The sequence below is a fragment of the Rhipicephalus microplus genome, chromosome 4 (genome assembly GCF_043290135.1).
Source record: "Rhipicephalus microplus isolate Deutch F79 chromosome 4, USDA_Rmic, whole genome shotgun sequence".
Taxonomy (NCBI): Eukaryota; Metazoa; Arthropoda; class Arachnida; order Ixodida; family Ixodidae; genus Rhipicephalus; species Rhipicephalus microplus.
The window spans coordinates 137180545-137200989 of record NC_134703.1 but is presented as its reverse complement, the minus strand read 5'-3'; the positions used below and the strand labels follow the sequence as shown (position 1 = coordinate 137200989).

Here is a 20445-nt window from a genome sequence, read left to right as displayed (position 1 = left end):
TAGCTTCACGTATACTAAAGTTGGTATTGCTTGCCGCGAACGGAAGACGAAGGTAAACGACATGTCCGAACATGATAATTATGACATCAGGGTGATGTAACAAAATAACTACATGCTACGCTCATAGTGCGCTCGCGGTGGTTTCACTACGTTCACATAAATAAATTTGGTATTACGTGACGTGAATAGCTAACGAAGGTAATTGACACTTCCAAAGATGATAATCATGTTACGCCATTTCACCCCAAAACTGATTTGTTTAAGTATAGTTTTTTCCCTTCACTATTGAGCTCTGGAACTTGCTACCCGGCGATACCCGCACGCTCCCTTTGGAGCAGTTTCTGAGTGCAATATCACATGCGTGTTAAGTAGATATTTCCATGTTCTTTTGCTTTCTGTGCTCTTACTCTGTTCATTCTGTATCTTGTGTAGTACTATGAACCACAAATTTGTGCCATATGCTCATGTTTTTGTTTCTGCTTGTTATCACCTGATCATTTGTATGTCCACTCCTGCAATAGCCCTAATAGGGGCTGCAGTATGTATGTAAAAATAAATAAATAAATAAATAAATAAATAAATAAATAAATAAATAAATGACAAGCGTGTCATGTAAAGTATGACTTCATGCTACGCTCATAGCACGCTTGTGGCCGTTTTACTAGCTCCACATATAGCAAATTTAATATCATGGGGCATGAATAGACGACGAAGGTAAATCACACGTCCAATCATGATAATCATGGCATGGAAGTCGTGTACGGCACAATAAATGTTCACCTCATAACGTTGTGTTGGTTTTAGAGAGACATATCAACCTTTCAAATTCATGCTTCGCATATCATCGATGCTCACTGTACGTGGGATCTACTAATTTTCGTAATGGCTGTTTCTCCCAAACGATCTCATTACCCATAGTATATCAGTGTCAACGCGCACACGGCATGCAATTGTACGCTGTGAGCAAATTTTTCATCGCCGACCGTTCATCAAAGTGTAACATAACAATTATTTTAATGACACTCTTTGAAGAGGCATCGCGTTCAGTGTTAGGTCTATCAGCTTCTGCTTGTTGCAAAAGAAAGCAATATTGCAACTCCACATCAGCGTGGGGCATAGCTGTAAGGCTTTGCGCGGTGTGTATGACGCAAACGCCGCTCAGCGTGAGATGGCATAGCCTGCTGGGACCGCCCAAGCACCTAATTTCGCGAATTCCTAGAGGATGCCACAATTACAAGTCACCCACACAGAAGAAGACTTACGTACCCGTTGAGCTGAGCTGTCTCAGCGCGTGACGAAATCGCCAACGGATGGGTAATCTCTCAGACGATGCACGATTCGCGCTTAGGTGTCTATATATAGGCATGCTCTTCTGTTGGCAGCTGTTTTTTTTTTTTAGTGAAGATTATGAGAAGGGGTAAGAGCCCCATGAGACCATCATCTCGAGTCAAACCGTCCTCACGGACGTTATATATATAGCCACCATCGATTCCGTTCAGTTCCAGCTTTTGCCAAGGTTCTTGCAGGTACCGTTTCGAAGCAGCAGTCTTCGATAGGCGCCACAATGAAGTTCGTGGTAAGCATCTCTTGGCCCTCCAAGTTTAATTGTTTCTCATCTGCTTAGATTGCACAAACCTGGATATATACGATGTAGACTCGTTTCTCGGTATGCGAAATCAGTAAGAATGACGCGCAATTCTTAAGAGCAAATAACAACAGCACATAACTGGGACTGCACAAAACGTAAAGGCTAACTAACAATAAGACATCGCATTCGCCATCACTAGCAATAGCATGTCGGTAGGAAGTAATAGTATTCCAAGTGCATACAAGTGCTCCACGACACACTGCTTAGAATATGTCAAACAAGCAGTAAAGAGGCTCGCAAAAGTTGAGTTGAACTTGTCTTCTTAGAATAATAATAGACGCGTGTTACTTGTTGATTTTTTAAATATCCTTCGGTAGCGCGTTATATGCTGTATAGCTTTACAATAGCGTTGAATGCGTATGCACAGAAGTTCTAATAAAGGAATGCAGCCGTTATTAGAGCAGTCGTTGGACCATGTATTTCGTTTATTCTACAAATTCCCAAAATTACACGAAAACACGACAATGATAGAATTAACATTTATTGTTCCGTAACAGCGTTCCCGAGCTCGTGAGCTAGGGCTCACCCTATAAGTGGGAGGGTCCCTGCTTCCAGAAATCCTCGGACCACAATCGCCTTCCGGGCCCTGGCAAAGAGTCCTTGTTGGTCGTATAGGCGATCATGGGCTCCTACGTCTTGGGTAGAAGATTAATACATGTGGTCATTGTGGGCTTGGTGTTGGCACCTACGGGTCACCACGGTCACTCGAGTATTAGGTGCTGCAGTGTGTCGGGCACGTCGCATATAGGCCAGATGTAGGCGTGTAATGGGTAGATTCTATGCAGTAAGATGCCGTACGTATACGTGTTGGTTTGCAGTCTTCGAAATGTTGTGGCCTCTTCTTTGGTCAGCTTAAGGTGAGGTGGAGGGGGCACCCTGTGAGGTGAGTGATAGTGTTGTAGTATGGCATTATATGCCGTTGGTACGGTCTCTTCTTCTGAGGCAGCACTGGCCAACCACGGGTTGAGCGAGTTGCCCAGGGTGGTCAGGTTGATGAGACCGTGGGCAGCGGCGTGAACGCCTTCGCTTCCCTTGAGCGCTTCGTGCCCCGGAACATATCACACGCAGGTGTAAGGAAGCGGAGTTTTGCTTTTTTTGAGAACTTTGAGACCTCCAGCGGTAATTGGGCCTCGCGTGGAATTTCGCACAGGAGATTCTGAATTTGTGAAGACTACGACCACGTCCTTACCAGTCGTAGTGGCAAGAGCTGTCGCTGCTTCCTTCGCAGCCTCGCAGCTCCGCCCCCAGATGGTGGCTTATGCCCGCTCTTTTTCTTTTGCGTTGACCACACTCATATAGCATTGGCGTTCCGGGTATTTCACCGCGTTGACCTAGGAATCCTGTGGACCATGCTGGTGTCTTGTGCGGATGATTTCGACTCGAGTGATTCGTCTTGGCGTGATACTTTGGATTCATACTATGGTACGTGGGGGATTCTAAATGATTATCGGGCGTATGGTGGCATCTTCTCTTTGTGGTCTGAATCACAGATGTAGCGCTAGCCGTCACACAGGCGCTCAAGGACCAATCTGCCCATTTTTATGATATAATATACCACTAAGTATTGTTCGTTAGCCATAGAAGCATTGATTGTAGGACAAAACATTCCGCAAGAACAGTTGTGCACTTTCATGAAATGAGTCGTGGGTTACAAAATAACGTAACTCCGATAGGTGTATCTGGGAAGGTACCGGTTGCCAGACACGTTAGCACCTCTTTTTTCCCTTCTACATAGCTACAACTATAGTGCACCTAGGGAAAAACAAGTTCAATCTTGTATTGACAAGCTCATTTGTGGTTTCGTGAGCAACAAGTTTGATAAGTTTTTAGAAAAATATTTCTTGTGAAACGTAACACAAGTACACGATAATTTAAACTTTTGTAGAAAGGCTGTTCCTCCTATTACGAAGACAAGTCCAGTTGTTACGACCTAGACCCTATCGACAACGTCCAGTCAATGTTTTCTTTTTCAGCATTTGCGTTTACTTATAAAATACGAGCATCTGTTTCTACCAAGTACTTGAGATAACAATATCTGAGGCTTTACGTCAGTAAATTATAATATGAATATTGCATATCACCGCCCAAGCACTCTGTACAAATGGTTAACCAGCGAAAGCTGAAATGTGCCGCCACGGTATATGGCAGTGAGTTACACTCGACGGTGCACTAAAGTTCTTCCCATTTATTTGTTACATGTCCGCGCTTTATATTAGGGTTGGACAAGTACATTTGGCTTGGGTTTACCATGGTGTTTATTTCACATATCGCACATTGTGCCACGCATGATTATGGTCGTGGAGGAGTGTAATGAGCGGTTAAGTACGTCTCGCAATGTGTTAATCATCGTAATTGTTCTCAATCCACAGCCGGTCACAGGCATCGCAGCCGATGGCAAAGAGTCACTGTAGAAACTCCCGCCGAAAGCTGGCGTTCGCCCCGGTGGAAGCGCTCCCGCATTCATTTGACATCGCAAGTTAACGCGGTGGCGTGGTTTGCAGTATCCGGCCGCCACCGGTGCTTGCATTCCCGTTCGCAATTTAGTGCGGCTTGGAAGGCTGCTGGATTATCGGTAAGCAGTTGCTTGTGGCACTCAGCCTCCTGGGCCTGTTTTTGTGCCCGGACTGCACCATCGGCCCGGCGAATGCGAGCTCTCGCACGTTTCCACCATCAGTGCCCTTCTAGAGTTGTCTTTGGCTTACCCTTGTGGAAGGTTTGAAGAGAAACTGTGTACGTGTTCGGCGCCCCAACTACGACCGCATGGACGACATCAGCCACAACGTAGACAATGATGCGCGCGTGTGGGTACGACGCTGAGAACGATGAAATCGATAGTACAGCCAATGGAGACCATTCGTGAGATCGATGTCGAATAGTGTCTCTTAGTCTTATAGGGTGGGGTGGGAAAATTGCGACGAAAATTTTAAATAGGGAATATTTATTTCAATTTCGCTCCTTGCAATTGAACGTATATGAGTAACTTTCAATTGGGCGCAAAGTGTGTGCTACATAAATATTGCTACGTTGCCAGCGTACTGAATAGCATTTTAAAAATAAATAGAAAAATCCTTAAGATGTCTCGGTTTGAACCAACCTGCAAGGAAACACGAGAAGCTTAGTGGGACAAAATGAAAATGTGCGAAAAAAATTGTCCCCGTAAATGCATGTTACACCACTATTATCGTCGAAAGACGATGGTATTGCGTCTGGACATACTGAACAAAACGTTTATTTGATGTTCTGCGCAAGAAAATTGGTGAATGGTATTCTGGAGGCGCTGCGTTAGAGTGCCTCGAGCGTGCATGCAGCGGAGGCGAACGAGCGCACCAAGTCACGTCACACGTGAGACATGAGCGTTATCTGGCAGTTATCCTGAAAAACGGGGTGAAACATTCAACAATTGGAGGCTATATATGTATTGATGTTTATTATTCACCTCTGTTTGCCGTTTTGATGCAGTACTGCTCAGGCGATTCATGGCTTTTAACTTCGTCCGTCGGGCTATGAGGGGTAATGAATTCAAAACTGTGGTATATTCCTATTTTATTACTCCTGTTTTCTTTTCAGTAAGGGTTCTGGAGAAACGTCGTTAAAACTTAATCTCAAGACGTGTGTTTGAATGACTTGACTTGGAGATTCGGCCAACTCTTATGCGTCTCTTGACAGCATCCTTGGGAACATGAAAAAACTTCGATGCAGTGCAAATGAATGAAGTGTTGTTCTGAACGGCATTCGGAGATTTTTCCGGTTGTTTTTCTCCTACAGGAAGCCCTAGAAGATATTATCTTGTATGTCAAAACCCTCCAAAACAATGAAATATAATACATAATGAGTGTGAGTTAATGCTTCAAATAATAAGACACACTCTAAGACAATTGAACGCCTTTTTCTCGCGTTTTGATCTTTCACAAGCTAGAATTTGAAACAATATCCGCTTTGTCCCAAAACACCAAACTGAATAACGTTTTGGTGGTATGTAGCTCGTGGTCTAAAGTAACAAAATAAATATTTACGTTGCTGTCCTGACGCCGGAGTCGCTTCATGCACGGATCTGAAAATATCGCCTTGCAGAATTTCGCGTTTCTCCACAGGTCACGTAGTTTTTTCTCGCGTGAACGCTGTGACCAATCATCAATTTTTACACATCAGAAGGTAGGCAAGGACCGTAAAAAATAAAAGCAGTTTTTGTATGAACTAGCGAGGCCGGCAAATTAAAAAAATATCGTGTTTTGCCCCATGTCTCGTTTTACCCCACCCTAACCTACAGCTCTCACTGTAAAACACCGTAATAGAGAGCTCCAGAAGTCTTCGCCATCTCGTTTTGCCCAGCATGCAATTAGCTCTCACTGTACATGGGCGTCCACTATTTCGCCTCCATCGAAATGTGTCTTGCACGGCCGAATCGAAACGGCGAACTTCCGGCCCACAGCGGGGCACCAATTTTTTACTTCTCCGCCACGGCGGACCCGAATACTTCACAGTGCACGAATCTCAAGTACGTTTATTGCACGAAAAATCCCAATTGTAGAATATATTTCTATAAGAAGGACATAGAGTGCCATATACGTAAATTGCTCCAACGTTTACCAAGTCTAATCAATACATATAACGTATATATACACTGTGTTACCACGGTATAGTCAGTTCTGAGAGGACGTGATATCGACCATGCGTAATAAAATATAGTATTTTTGTTCATGCTACGTGTCATCCTTGATTATATAATAACGACTGTCTGATTTCCCGCAATGTGCCAGTCTGTGCTGACTTAGAGTATTGCAACGTAGACAATACTGTTGTTCTACCTCGAGTTATTGTGCTACAACCATATGTCCATCAACCTTTGTGTTGATCGTGTTATGCAGCCTTCCACTTCAGCTTCTATTTCGTAATGCACAACAAAATAATAAACACACACTCACTCTAATAACTTGTAAGTCATGAAATTTTTTGTACGTTTCTGCCAGCATTTGCGTAGTAGAGCTGTGGTCCCTGGCGATGTAGACACAGATACGTATTTGTTGTACAAATACACACACAGATATATTGTGGGCGTTTGTTACTTAAATCGTTCTCATCCCTGCATGATCACAATCACCATCATCTGCTTGTATTTTTGTCCTCATTGCCACTATGTGTCATCATCATCGTCATCGTCGGTGTACTGGCTCTGCCCGTTCGTTTTGCGAGGTCTTTCCTCAAATAACAACCAAGCAACCAAGACTACCAAGACTTAATACGTGGTGGAGGTGCGGGGTAAAAGGGATGCGGGAGGTCAGAGGACCGAAAATCCACCTCCACCACGTATGAATTCTTGATAGTCTTGGTTTCGCCGGTTTATCCAGAACTTCGCTTCTATTGCTGCTCCATTACACCAGCTACTTGCTTCATACGTCCCCTTTCTGTGGTCTCAAGAATGTCAAATGGCATTCGACCTGTTGAAGCGGGCCCTCACGTTTGAACCTGTGCTTTAGCTGCCACTTTGACGAAGCCGCACCAACTCCGGCGTCAGGACAGCAACGTAAATATTTATTTTGTTACTTTAGACCACGAGCTACATACCACCAAAACGTTATTAGCTTCATAGCGTTAGCTTCATACCGACGCTAGCTGCCTTGGTGTAGGAGCCGTTCTTCTAGAACGCGACAAGTCTTTCCTAAAGAAATTTGTTGCATATGCCAGTCGCGTACTCACCCTTGCCGAAAAGAACTACACGATAACTGAGCAAGAGTGTTTAGCTGTGGTCTGGTTGGAGCAGAAGTTCCGTCTCTATCTCCACGGCCGTCACTTCACAATCGTTACGGACCACCATGTCTTATGCTGGCTTTCTACACTGAAGAACTTGTCTGGTCGCTTGAGTCGGTGGATACTACGCTTGCAGGAGTACGACTTTGACATAACTTACAAGTCAGGTAGAAAACATCAACACGCCGACGCTTTATCTCGTTGCCCACTTCCAACTACCCATATCAGCGTTGGTGAAAACTCAACCGTCGCATATACCAAAGTTCATACGCTCGCATCAATAAGGCAACCCTTTTTAGACGACAAGCCAGCATTTATCTCCCGTCAGTGGTCCGATTCATACTGCAGGACTTTCGGGACTTTCTCATCCCCCCAAACGCGCGACTTCGTTGTCAACTCCTGCACTTTAAGCTGGACAACGGGGTTCTCTGCCACCACGTCTACCACCCTGACGATCAGCGCTGGGTTCCTGTACTGTCACGCTCTCTTCGACTTCAGGTGCTCGAAGCCTTCCACGGTGACTTGACTGCTGGTCATCTTGGTTAAAAAAAAAACTCTTGACCACATTCGATGTCGTTATTACTGGCCTGGCCTTTCTTCTAGCGTAGCGCGGTACGTCGGTTCCTGCTACCCGTGCCAGCGTCGTAAACTCCTGCCGTCTGCACCTGCTGGACCTCTACAGCCACTTCCGTGCCCTTCAATGCCGTTCGAGGTTGTAGGTGTCGACCTTTACGGGCCTCTCCCCGTCACATCTACTAGCAAACGATGAATAGTGACCACCGTGGACCACCTGACACGCTACGCTGAGACTTCCTTTGTTATTACAGGCTTAGCTGTGGAAGTTGCAGACTTTATTCTTCACGCCATAATCCTGCGTCATGGGGCTCCTCGTGCACTGCTTAGTGATCGCGGCAAAGTGTTCCTGTCACAAATGGTAAATGAAGTTCTCCGCACCTCTGGAACTACTCACAAGACAGCTTCAAGCTACCACCCTCAGGCAAATGGTCTCACAGAAAGATTTCCCCGAACCCTTGCTGACATGATAGCCGTTTACAACCAACCCGACTACAAAAACAGGGTAACCCTTTCACCATTCCTGACCTTCGCTTACAACACCGCCGTTCAGCGAACAACTTGCTACTCACCGTTTTGCCTCGTGTACGGACACACCACGACTAGATTTCTCGACGTCTCCTTCTTTAAAAGCCATGGCAATTCATGTTAGTCTTCTAGCGAAGAATATATTTTCTGCCTGGCCCAGTCTCGCCGTCAGGCTCGCATCAATTCTGAAGCGAGACAGCACAAGCGGAAGATCATCTATGACGCATCCCATCGCGTTGTGTCTTTCCAACCTGGTGACGAGGTGCTGCTTTTGACACGTATTCGCACTCCTGGTCTCTGTGACAAATTCCAACCACGCTTCATCGGGCCATACATTGTTTTAGAACAGACTTCGCCGGTTAATTATCGTGTGACACCACTCGTCGCCCCAACAGACCGCCGCTACCGCAGCACAGAGATTGTCCACGTATGTCGCATGAAACCTTTCACGTGACGTTCCCCGTCACTTTGAGTTACGGCGGCCAAGGTGTCTGCTTCCAAGTGGGGGGAATCAGTGTGGGCGTTTGTTACTCACATCGTTCTCATCCCTGCATGATCACAATCACCATCATCCGCTTGTCTTTTTGCTTTCATTGCCTCTCTGTGTCATCATCATCGTCACCGTCGATGTACTGGCTCTGCCCGTTCGCTTTGCGAGGTCTTTCCTCAAATAAACGCTGACGCAACCAAGACTACAAAGACTTCGTTATATATATATATATATATATATATATATATATATATATATATATATATATATATATATATATATATATATATATATATATATGTATAGTCCAGTAGATCCTCCGTGAGCGGTGACAACGTGGTTATATTTCGATGTTTCGTCCTAGAATCTGGCCTTCATCAGGATTAAAGATACAGTTTGTTGGTGCTCAGCTTTATACAATCTCAAATCAGAGGGCAAGGAAAGAGGAAAAAAAGACAGAAAAAAAGGAAAAAAAAGAAAAAAAAAGGAAAAAGGAAAAAAAAGAAGAAAAAAGAGTAGAAGAGAAAAATAATATACGGTGGACGCCTCTCGGGTGTCTCCCCTCCACTCTTCCCTCCACTTCCCCCTTCATCTCTCTCCCCCTTCTCCCCTTCACCTTTATGATGTCAGCGGTCTGTGTATGTTTCCGTTGACTAACGCATTCCTCCCGATCAGACGGCCCCTCCTGGCATTGGCGGTTCGGTGTGGGGCAAAAAAGAGCTTTTCAGGAAGTCCTAAGCCTTTAACTACTCGGAGTCCCGTAAACAATTAGTCCTAGAAGGAGGGGTGCCGCGTATTGTGGCAGAGGCTGGTAAGCGGGCATTTTAGGAAGTTCTAAGCCTTTAACTACTCCACGCCCTGTCAACATTTCGTCGTAAAAAGAGGAGTGCCCCGTATTGCGGTAGGCTGTGCAAGCGGGTGCAATGCGAATTCCTTGCCCGCTTCTGGATTACGCGTGTAGTGGGGGCCTCCCGGCTGTGCACAGGGTTGCTGTTGGGTATGTCATGCATGGCACAATTGATTGGGTAGTAAAATAAAACAGAAAACAGACGACAGCTACACTTAGGAAGAGTAGTTACACTTGGAATTGTATTATATATATATATATATATATATATATATATATATATATATATATATATATATATATATATATATATATATATATATATATTTGGTGTGGAGTCTGACAGATTGGCAATGTTGTTCTTTAAAAATTTGAATATTCTTATTCATCCATTCTTGATGAGTCACAAGTACTCTTTTCAAAATTTCTCTTCTAATGACGCCTTCATTATTCGATTTCCGCAACCATGATAACGCTTGTATGGATGGGGAACAATTGAAAGCGTTGACGTTATTCCAAAACTTTCATAACACTGCCTGATTGGTTCTAGCGTTGACGTTCTCGTCACTCAAGAAGCCGTAATATAGCCTCTTCGAGGTTGCATCATTCAAAGAATAAAAAAAGGTGGCTCTGTGGGAGGCCCCACAACTATATTCATAGAACGTTACCGGTTGTACCACGGATGTGTTTGTTTCTCGCTTCCCTTAAACCACTGTGCCATGCTCGACACATTTTATGTTAATTAATGCTGAAAACTGCAAGGTATATTTTCTACTTCATAAGATGCAGAAAAGTATTCATGGAAAAATATTGCTGTAATGTGAGTTGGTAATCGAGTCGAGGTCACCGTATACACGCCAACCAGACTAAGAAACATGGTACGAAATGCCCGCGTCGACAACTGTGATCATTTTGGTGGCTTCCTCAGCGGAGCTATATGGGATGTCACAATTTTTTTCGACGCACCAACCGGCAGTCACTCACTGGCTTTGTGCGATGTTGTTTTGTGAGCGCGATCTTCCTTGTTTGCTTGAGATAACGATAGTCGCATGCTGATGTATGAAGCGGAAGAATACCTTCAGACAACTGTCGTGTAGTTGTTTCCAATAACAGGGAATTGGGAGTACTAATCAGAAATGGTGATTTTTCTATTGACAGTAGAAGAAAACAGTGCATCCGCTTTAATTGTTTCCCATTTCAATGTAAGGTTTTACAGAAACTCTCTGAGCGGATGGGTGCAACTAACCCATTGAACATGGATACCTCATCTGGATATTTGAGTCATCCCAGAACCATTTTCTGCTAAATAAACCAGCCAGCACACTGAATACCACATAAATATTCAGCAAATTTTGACTGTACAAGATATCATTGCAGGCAAGTGATCATGTTCCTAATCATCTCAACAAGGTAGGGCATAGCCACCATGGAGAGCCGTTATTTTTCCTATTGATTTGCTATACAATGTTGAACGTAGAACTCTTTCATCGACTGCAATGTTTAGTACAACTTTAACTTGGGTCCCCAATTTCTTTTCATTCAGGCTCTCTTGTTTATGCTCTTCCTGATGACTGTTGGCGCAATGGCCACATTCTTCCTCGGATATGGCTTGAATGGATACACTGGACTTGGCCTCGGACTTGGTTCTGGTGGTGGCTACGGAGGATATGGTGGCTACGGTGGCTACAGTGGCTATGGAGGCTACGGCAGCTACGGTGGATACACTGGCTACCCGAGCTATGTCGTCTACCCTTCTTATGGAGGTTACCGGCGATACGGGGGATATGGATACTATGGATGATTACAAGAGGCCCTACAACTAAGTCACTTTAGTGAATGGTGGTTATACATTTAAATGAATGAAACTCCAAAAAATAAATTATATTAAAAAAGTATGGCCTGTGTGCTCGTAACTTGCAGATCCAGAAAATATTTTTTGTTTCTTATGAGCCCAAGCCTTCTTGCACGGGCCATCTTCACTCCTGTTTAGTTGGAAAATAGCATAGATCATATTGACCATGAAAGTTTGCTTACGTTATACAGAAAAGAAGTTACGTTTGTCAGATATCACTGTTTCTTTTTACACTTAATCTAGCTTTAAATACTGAGTAACTAATTCTACCGTGAATGAGAAAGTTTAAAAGAGCAGTTTGACAAACTGATGCCCTTACAATTATGCAAACATTGCAAATGCAGGAGTCCTCCCAGAATGCAGCAGAGAAAAAGATCTTCCTGAATATATATAGACGAAGCGGTGCAGATGGTCTGCGTAATCTGGCATCAATGAGAGGCTCTTCGAAACTACGTTCTTCAAGTTATTTCAGACAAAATTTTATAAAATGCTCCTCTGCTCTCCAATAACAGGAAACAGAAATAGAGTACACCATAGTTGTAGAACTCAAGTAGGTTGAACAGAATGTAGCCATTTCTGTAAAATTGAAGGCCTAGAAAGTACTTTCGAGAAGTGGACATGAAACTTCGGAGTAATCGGACAGTGTACACAAACTCTCAAGTAGGTCTGCAAGAGCACGTACTATATTATTAAGGTTTATGAATATTTTAATCTCAAGCAGATAACTCTTGAAATACAAACGTTTATACGAACTAGAATTGAGACGCGTTAATTAAACGACGTACTCTAGCGCAAATGTTCCTTCAGCATGTTAAGTGCACAACGGCTCATTTATGGTTTTCATTACAAAAATATTGCTTATGGCCCCCTTGTTTTTCCTGGTGTATTTACAACACGCAATTCTATTCTCAAGAAATACCTGCAGCACGTCTGAAACAGCAAAAACATAATGTAGTTTGAAAAATTGGCATCAACAGCGCAGTAATCAAACAGTGAAATGCCTTTTGTGAGGTAAAGTCAAAAGTTGTAGAAAGATGTAATAAAGCGAAGAAGGTCTGACTTTTTTATAATCTGTCAATTTTGATTAAGTGAGTGTCCAATTTACCATGTTATTGCTCCTTAGCATGGCTTTAGCAGCCCAATTGTAGATGGTAAAATCATTCGTAAATTTAAACCGGTAAAATTACTATACAACTTGCTTCCATTATTCCACGCGCACGAAGTGTGCCTCATGTAGGCAGCCCATGTTGCTAGTCGGCTAAGGACATTTGGTGCAAAAGTTGCCTTTTAGTTGTTAGTCAGCGAAGGCTACAAGGTTGTTAGGAAGAAGATACCTCCATGATTGCAGCTTCGCACAAGTGAATGCTCCGGCGGCTTTTACGGATTAGCCAGCATAGTGGTTGTGCTGGTCGAATTTCGAAACCAGGCACCATGTGCCCTCTCGTCATAAAGTTGGTTACGAAAGACTTCCAAACCACAGCTGCCGGTGTGCCGTGCTTGCGATCTCTATGTAAAACAAAGTTCCCCACAAGAGGCTTCCACAGGCTTGGTTTATGGCTTAGACACGTATGCAATAAAGAACGCACAGAATGAATTATCTGACAAGTGGTTAGGCTTACTGACACAGAGACCAGCAAGGCCGTGCTTCATTTTACGCTTTATGGGAATAAAGTCTGAATAGAAATTCTTTTCCCCCACCTACATATAGCAGGAAGCGAGAGAGAAAATAACAAGATAAAATTCGGCATATCTGAGACATGGTGGCAGCCACTTTCATGCGATGCATGTAAGCGAGTGTCAGCCTATGCCATTATTTCCTGCTTTTCGGCAAGCGTCTTAAGCAAGCCTCTTTGTGTAAATTCGGTCGTTGTGCGCATGCCATGGTTTTGTTAGGAATGCTGAACGTACATGTTTCTTTATCGAAATTGTACTGCCCGACGTAGCACTAAAGCTTATGCGCCAGTTTCATTGTTGTGCAGTTCAGGCTATGATGGATGAAGCGAATACTCACAGTAGTGGGCCCGAGTGTTTTCGCGGAACGCTTATCAACTATAGCTTCCGGAATCATACAACATATTCATATAAATGTGGATAGCCGACACTACAGCCACAGTAGGAGTTATTTTAGCACTATGCCTGATCAAAGCCTTTTCGAAAGTGGCAGAAGCACTTCCGTGCCTCTGTTGTAGAGGCAATATTCTGATGCAGAATGCCTTGGTTTTATTCCGGATTGAGCTGTGACTTTTAATATTTACTTTCGCCGGATATTTATTCCACTAACAAAGCCACCATGCTGCAACCATGTTTTTTGCGACATTGGTTATGAATGCCAAAGGCTGCGTTGCTATTCAATCAGAATCACCGGAAGCTTTGCTGCATATTATGAGGCGTGGTATGTGGGTATGTACCATACCACGCGTTCTTGGTAGAAAGGACTTCCTTATGCATGCGGCAGGTAAGGTGATTCGTATCATCACCTGCGATTTGCGTGCGTCACATGCTCAACACCTCGTGTGCCGAGTTTTGTATAGAGCAACTTAGGCTAATGAGCACGAGAGCATGAAGACGTGGTGGCTTGATAGATACAGAATGAGTCGAAGTGCCTCTGGTTCACCAAGAAACACATGGTATCGAAAATTGAAGGTCTTTTGAGCATCGCTTTCAAAAGTATCGCGATAAAGTAATCCGGTCCCGGGCGCATCACGTTCTAAAGTGGGTCATTCCACGCCAACTGCCTCAACCTTAGCGTTTGGCCATCAGCGTGCCTGAAAAAAAAAATTCAGAACTACCTAAAAGTGTTCCTAAACTGTTTCCTTAAAAACACCTTTTGCGAAAAACATTTTTCAGTACCTCAAGCCTCATGGGAACTTTTTCGGGAGGCTTGAAACACATGGTCAAAAACACGTGGTCGAAAATGCTGCAGAAGCGAGGCTTGATTACTTATGATGGACGCCCCGCCGTGGCGATCTAGTGGCTAAGGTACTCGGCTGCTGACCCACAGGTCGCGTAATCGAATCCCGGGTGCGGCGGCTGCATTTCCGATTGAGGCGGAAATGTCGTAGGCCCGTGTACTCAGATTTGGGTGTACGTTAAAGAACCCCAGGTGGTCTAAATTTCCGGAGCCCTCCACTACGGCGTTTCTCATAATCATATGGTAATTTTGGGACGTTAAACCCCACATATCAATCAATCAATTACCTCTAATAGAATACCCAGCTCCCGTAGGTTCTTTCTTTGTTTCTACCGGAACGAGTGGTGTGCAGTCTGGCGAATCGCGCCCTCTGCTGTACCTCCGCAGTTTCTTCCGGCGGGTTATGCACGCCGAGATGAAGCAATCTGTCCGAGCTTGTGTACATGAGGGATCCCAAGAGCTCTGTTCACAGCCTTTCTCATTAAGACATTGAGCTTATCATGCTCCGACCTCTGCCAGTTTGTCATGGCTGCGATAGTGATAAATTACTATACATATTGGGAGAATCGCCTGCTGAATGTGCTCCGCATCATTATTATTCTTCCGTGTCGTGGTTCGGCTCCACAGATACTAGCTTTCCTAAGTAGACGTAGTCTCTCCCTTAACCATCTCAAGTGCCTTACTGCTTATAGCAAAGAATCGTTGCCTTAATTGTTGTCTTGTTTCAGAGTGACCGCCCCACATAGGCGTTGATCCCGGGTTTGAACATCGAACCATGACAAGTTTTTCAACAGTAGGTTTTTTTTTCTGATAATTATGTGTGGATTTCCTTGTGGCTTCTTGCTACGAACGGGTGGTTGTCTTTTTTCCCTTTTTTCTTCTTCCGATACTGTTGCGAATGACTATAACTTTATGAATAATAATTTCCAGGCCAACAGTTCTGCTTTCCTCGTCTAAGTGAGTAAAGAAGAGATTCAAATCATTCCATGAATAACTCATCAATGCAATGCCGTAATCATATCGCATGCTAATTAAGTACTACCCATTACCTCCTACTAACTGTGCTCCTATTCCTAACTATTCCCAATGTATAGCTTCGAAAACAGCATTAAAGCACATCGTGAAGAGTATTGAGCAGATTGTGTCTCCTTGTGTCTCCTTTACTGTGTGTCTTATTGTGTCTCCTTTACGATAATTTTGCCATTTCATTTATGGAGGAATTCAGTGGCTTTAAAGCCTTTGTAGAATAATTCCAGTATTTTTATATATGGTTAATCAATGTCCTAGCAGCCCGGTCATCTTCACTTTTTCGCACATGTGTCTACGTTAGATTCGTTCAGATATAACACTTTGCTCTGCGCAAGTTTGGTGGTGTTTGCTATTCTACAAATTGGCATGGGGCAATCAAGACGACGCCTTCAGTGGGTTTATGGTGTGTCAGTTCACCCTTACCATAAGCACTTTTATTTTTCTTTGTAAACATACAACAGTTGCCCAATACTACTCCCATTCGAACCTATTCTACAACTTTGGCAAATATTACTTTTCCTGTGGGTTTTGTCGAGAAATACTTCAAATTTATCTTGCCTTACCTGCATCCATATATTATTAGCATTAACTTAAGCAGGTAAACCCTGTGTAGCGATACCGCTGTGTGTTTAGAAAAAATTGTTTAACGATTTCGAGTACTTCGTACTCAACTATGGGAGAGCATTGAGCCGTCCCGCTAATGTACATGGCTTCTGGTTTTGTGCACCATTTGTGCAGCGCAGACACAGCTGTAAGCTTCTTTTGCATGCAATTGAGTTTTGCACTACTCGATGTAATTTACCAACGATTCACAGCTCAGATCCAGATATACAGCTACATTGTAAATCAGGAAGTTATAGAGCTCAGAAGATGCTTGCCCACTGCTTGTGGCTTGGCATGCATTTCATAGATGCGCACTTGATTTTTATCGGAACAACTTGAGATGTGACGACTATAATGTCCAACACTTATGTTTGTTTCGCAATTTAAGTTAGCCCTGAAATAGCTTTGAAGTTCGTTCACTTGGCTTGGCGAGCAGCATTTTCAAACGAAGTACTAGAACAATGACCGAAACCACCCTGAACAATCCAGGCTTTCAAATTCTTGCGGTGCTTCATACGGACAACTGATTTTAAAGACAGATTTTATGAGGTTCCTTATTTTGCTTTGCGGTTTGTTTCTATTGTTTCTTCTGCTCTTTCCTGTTATTCCACAAGTCTTAAAGAATGGTGCAATCGCGTTCATTTGGCAACATATTGTTACGAGTAACTTGTTTAATGATCGCAAAGTCCTTAACAAAGCGTCTGAAATATGAGCACAAGCGCACAAAACTGCGGACATCCTTTGTGGTCCTCGGAACGGGAAAGTTCGTGACTGCACGAATTTCGTCTGGGTCTGGACGGACGCCTTGGGCATCGAAAAGGTGACCGAGCACGGAAATTTGACGACGAGCGAAGTGGCACTTGGAGGCGTTAAGCTGGAGTCCGGCTCGACGAGAAACGTCCAGAATAGCTGACAAACGATCAAGATGCGAGTCGAATGTGGGCGAAAAGACAATAACATCGTCAAGGCAACACAAGCAGGTGGACCATTTCAACCCTTGGAGCAATGAGTCCATCAGTCTTTGAAATGTGGCTGGTGCATTGCAGAGACCAAAGGGCATCACCTTAAACTGATAAAGACCATGAGGAGTGATGAATGCGGTCTTCTCGCGGTCCATCTCGTCGACGGCTATCTTCCAGTACCCTGACCGAAGGTCAGTAGTTGAAAAATAAGTGGCACCGTACAGGCAGTCGAGGGCGTCGTCGATGTGAGGTAAAAAATAAACGTCTTTTTTGGTAATTTTGTTTAGGTGACGGTCATCGACACAAAAGCGCCATGTTCCATCTTTCTTTTTAAAAAGGACGACTGGAGAAGCCCAGGGGCTGCATGAAGGCTCGATAATGTTTTTCGCAAGCATTTTGCCGACTTCATGTTGTAGTATTGCACGCTCCGACGCAGACAAACGGTAGGGGCGTCGGTGAATGGGAGTTGCTTGACCAGTATTTATGTGATGGGTGACAATAGTCGTTTGGCCTAAAGAGTTGCTGGCAAAGTCGAAATTTGCTAAGATAGCCCTCAATAACGTGGCAAAGCGCTGCAGCTGCCTCAGACGTGAGGTCCGATGACACAATTCGCTCGATGTCGGCGCCCCAAGAACGTGATGGAGTGGAACCACTGACTGAGCTGCAGCAATCGTCAACTCTGAAGGGCTCGAGATGGTCATCTTGGAGAGCGGTAATTTTGGCCAGGGAGATACCCTGTGGCAGAACTTGGGTGGTGAGGGAAAAGTTAACCAGTGGAAGGAAGGTGCGGTTTCTCGTAATCGTCAGAATCATATGCGGCACAGCAACCCCATGCGTAAGCATCACGGCCGGAATCGGGGCCACCATGTAATCACCATCAGGTACTGGCGGCGTGGAGGATAAGTCGACATGTGTGACAGAATTAGGAGGGAGGCGCGTGAAATCAATGCAGCAGAAGCTGGTTGGCGGTGGGCTGGTCGGGTCGTAAAAGAGGGGTAAATCGAGATGGAGAGAGCCAGCTGAACAGTTTATTAGGGCAGAGTGCGTGGCTAGAAATTCCATACCGAGAATGAGTTCATGAGGGCAATGTTTGATAACGGCGAAAAGAACGACAGTGCTTCTCTCCCCAATAGACACTCGCGCAGAACACATGCCAAGAATTGCGGCAGTTCCTCCATCGGCGACTCGTACAGCTCGGTTGAGGGCAGGCGTGACAACTTTTCTAAGTCGGCGGCGAAGGTTAGCACTCATAATGGACACATGCGTACCAGTATCTATCAATGCACTGACACGAACATTGTCGACAGTAACGTCCAAAAGATTCCAGTTCGTTGTTAACGTTATTCGAGGATTTCTTACGAAGGTCGTTGTCGCAAAGCAAGCGCTCCAAAAGGGCGCGCCGCCAAATTCTCGCGACGAAACGCCGGAGTGACGCCGCGAGGTCAAAATAAAAAAAAAAGAAAACAAACACCCAAAGACTCCCTGGGGGCGCGGCCCTCTCCCCTCGGGAGCGTGGTTTCGCCCACGAACCTCCTCTCATCGGTGCCCGAGCAAGCCCTGGAAATTTCTAGATGGAAAGGGGCGTGGGGATGGTAGTGGTTAGAAGATGAGAAAAGGCACCTAATTTCTGCAACCCGGTCGGGAGCACGGCGCAGTGCCTACGACGTGGGGATGCCGGGTTGAGTCATCCGTCGCGGACGGCCCCCGTATCATTTCGCCCTTTCCCCCAGCCTTCGCTGCATATGGCGCCGACGAAATGATGAGAACTTTCTGGAATCTCACGCGGAAGGTATTTAATCAAGCAGCCGAGATGAGAGATCAGGAGAAGACGGAAGTTAGCGCCAGAGCGCGTAGGGTATTTCAATTCAATTTCAATTTTTATTTCATTTTTCTGTACGTGCAACAGAAAAAAACGAAGCAAAAGCCAAAGGCTACATAGCCTGACGAAGGCTTTTGCTCCGAAATACAGTCTGGCAACATAAAATAAAATAAAAACTAAAAATAACATGTCATACACAACTTAGCCGCAATTAAGAACATCATTATATACAGATACAATTTGCAAATTCTGATCACACATGTAACCATCACAAATACAAAGAAAGAACAGGACAGTAAATAGTAATGAAATACCTAAAAAACATCTTAATATATACAATGGGTGAGGTAAGGAAAGCATCTGGAGACACATACATTCCTAAGCACCTTGAACAAACAATAAGCAAAAAAAACAACAACAACAAAAGGACACAAATAGTGTACTCTGAGCAATTGGGACACAGAAAGTAATAAATAATCCAAATTTCTGTATTAAGTGTATTCAATACAATTATAAAGGAGAAATTCCTTGAGCTTATTTTTGGAAGTTTTCTTATTTAGGTCAAGTACGTCACCCAGTTTGTTGAGGAGACTCGGTATTTGATAATCAATATGTTGTTGACCATAGGTTGGTCTAGTTTTCGGTGTTCTTATACTATGTGTACGGAGATAGCACTCAGCACATCGAGAAGAATCGTACATGGGGTATAGTTTATTATTTTGGATATACAATAATAACTTATAATAATTAATATATTTGGTTTGCTTGTAATATGAGATATTTAGGGAATAACGGACGTGCGCTATGACCTTGTGGCATACCGTAATATCCCTCAAATAGTCTTAGTACCTTCTTTTATAGTGTAAGTAATGTTTTATAGTTTTGAGCCGTCGTTGTTCCCCAACATAAGACACAATAACTTAGCCTGCAATATATCAGTGTATAATATAACGCTTTCTTTAGCCAAAGTGGTAATAACGGACATAGTTTGTACATACATCCAACGCTTCTACTTAGATCTGCTGCCAATTTATTTATATGTTCATTCCAGGAAAGGTCTTCCTGGAACCACACACCCAAGAATTTCTGTACCTAGACTTGTTCTAAAGTCTGACCCTCAAAGGAGACACTTAAACTGATATTCAGTGGCTTATTATTGGGTGCAAACAATATATATTTAGTTTTACTCGCGTTTAGCCGCAACTTGTATAGTTTAATCCAGGAAGACAACTTATTTAGATATGTGTTTACAGACTTTTCAAGTTGAGAGATCGATGAACCAGCAAAAAAATATATTGGTGTCGTCAGCATACATGATTAACTTAGGAGAATCCGAAATGCTACACAAGTTATTTACATAAACTATAAACAACAGAGGACCAAGTATCGATCCTTGTGGGACACCTTTGTTGACCCTCGCACGGGAAGATGTCTCTTG

The 20445-nt window shown here is 43.9% G+C and overlaps 1 protein-coding gene across 2 annotated transcripts; it reads left to right on the top strand.

Annotated features, from left to right (window-relative positions):
- The first annotated feature begins 1394 nt into the window (after positions 1 to 1394).
- Positions 1395 to 11726, top strand: LOC119171470 (uncharacterized). 2 transcript variants are annotated; one of them, XM_075893677.1, is made up of 3 exons: positions 1395 to 1576; positions 11039 to 11208; positions 11375 to 11726. In XM_075893677.1, the coding sequence occupies exon 3, from the start codon at positions 11387 to 11389 to the stop codon at positions 11630 to 11632; it is 246 nt and encodes an 81-aa protein (XP_075749792.1). In that variant the 5' UTR covers positions 1395 to 1576; positions 11039 to 11208; positions 11375 to 11386; the 3' UTR covers positions 11633 to 11726. The 2 variants fall into 2 exon arrangements, with proteins under 2 accessions (XP_075749792.1, XP_037278174.2); XM_037422277.2 differs by lacking the exon at positions 11039 to 11208 and having other exon boundaries at positions 1400 to 1576.
- Positions 11727 to 20445: the final 8719 nt, after the last annotated feature.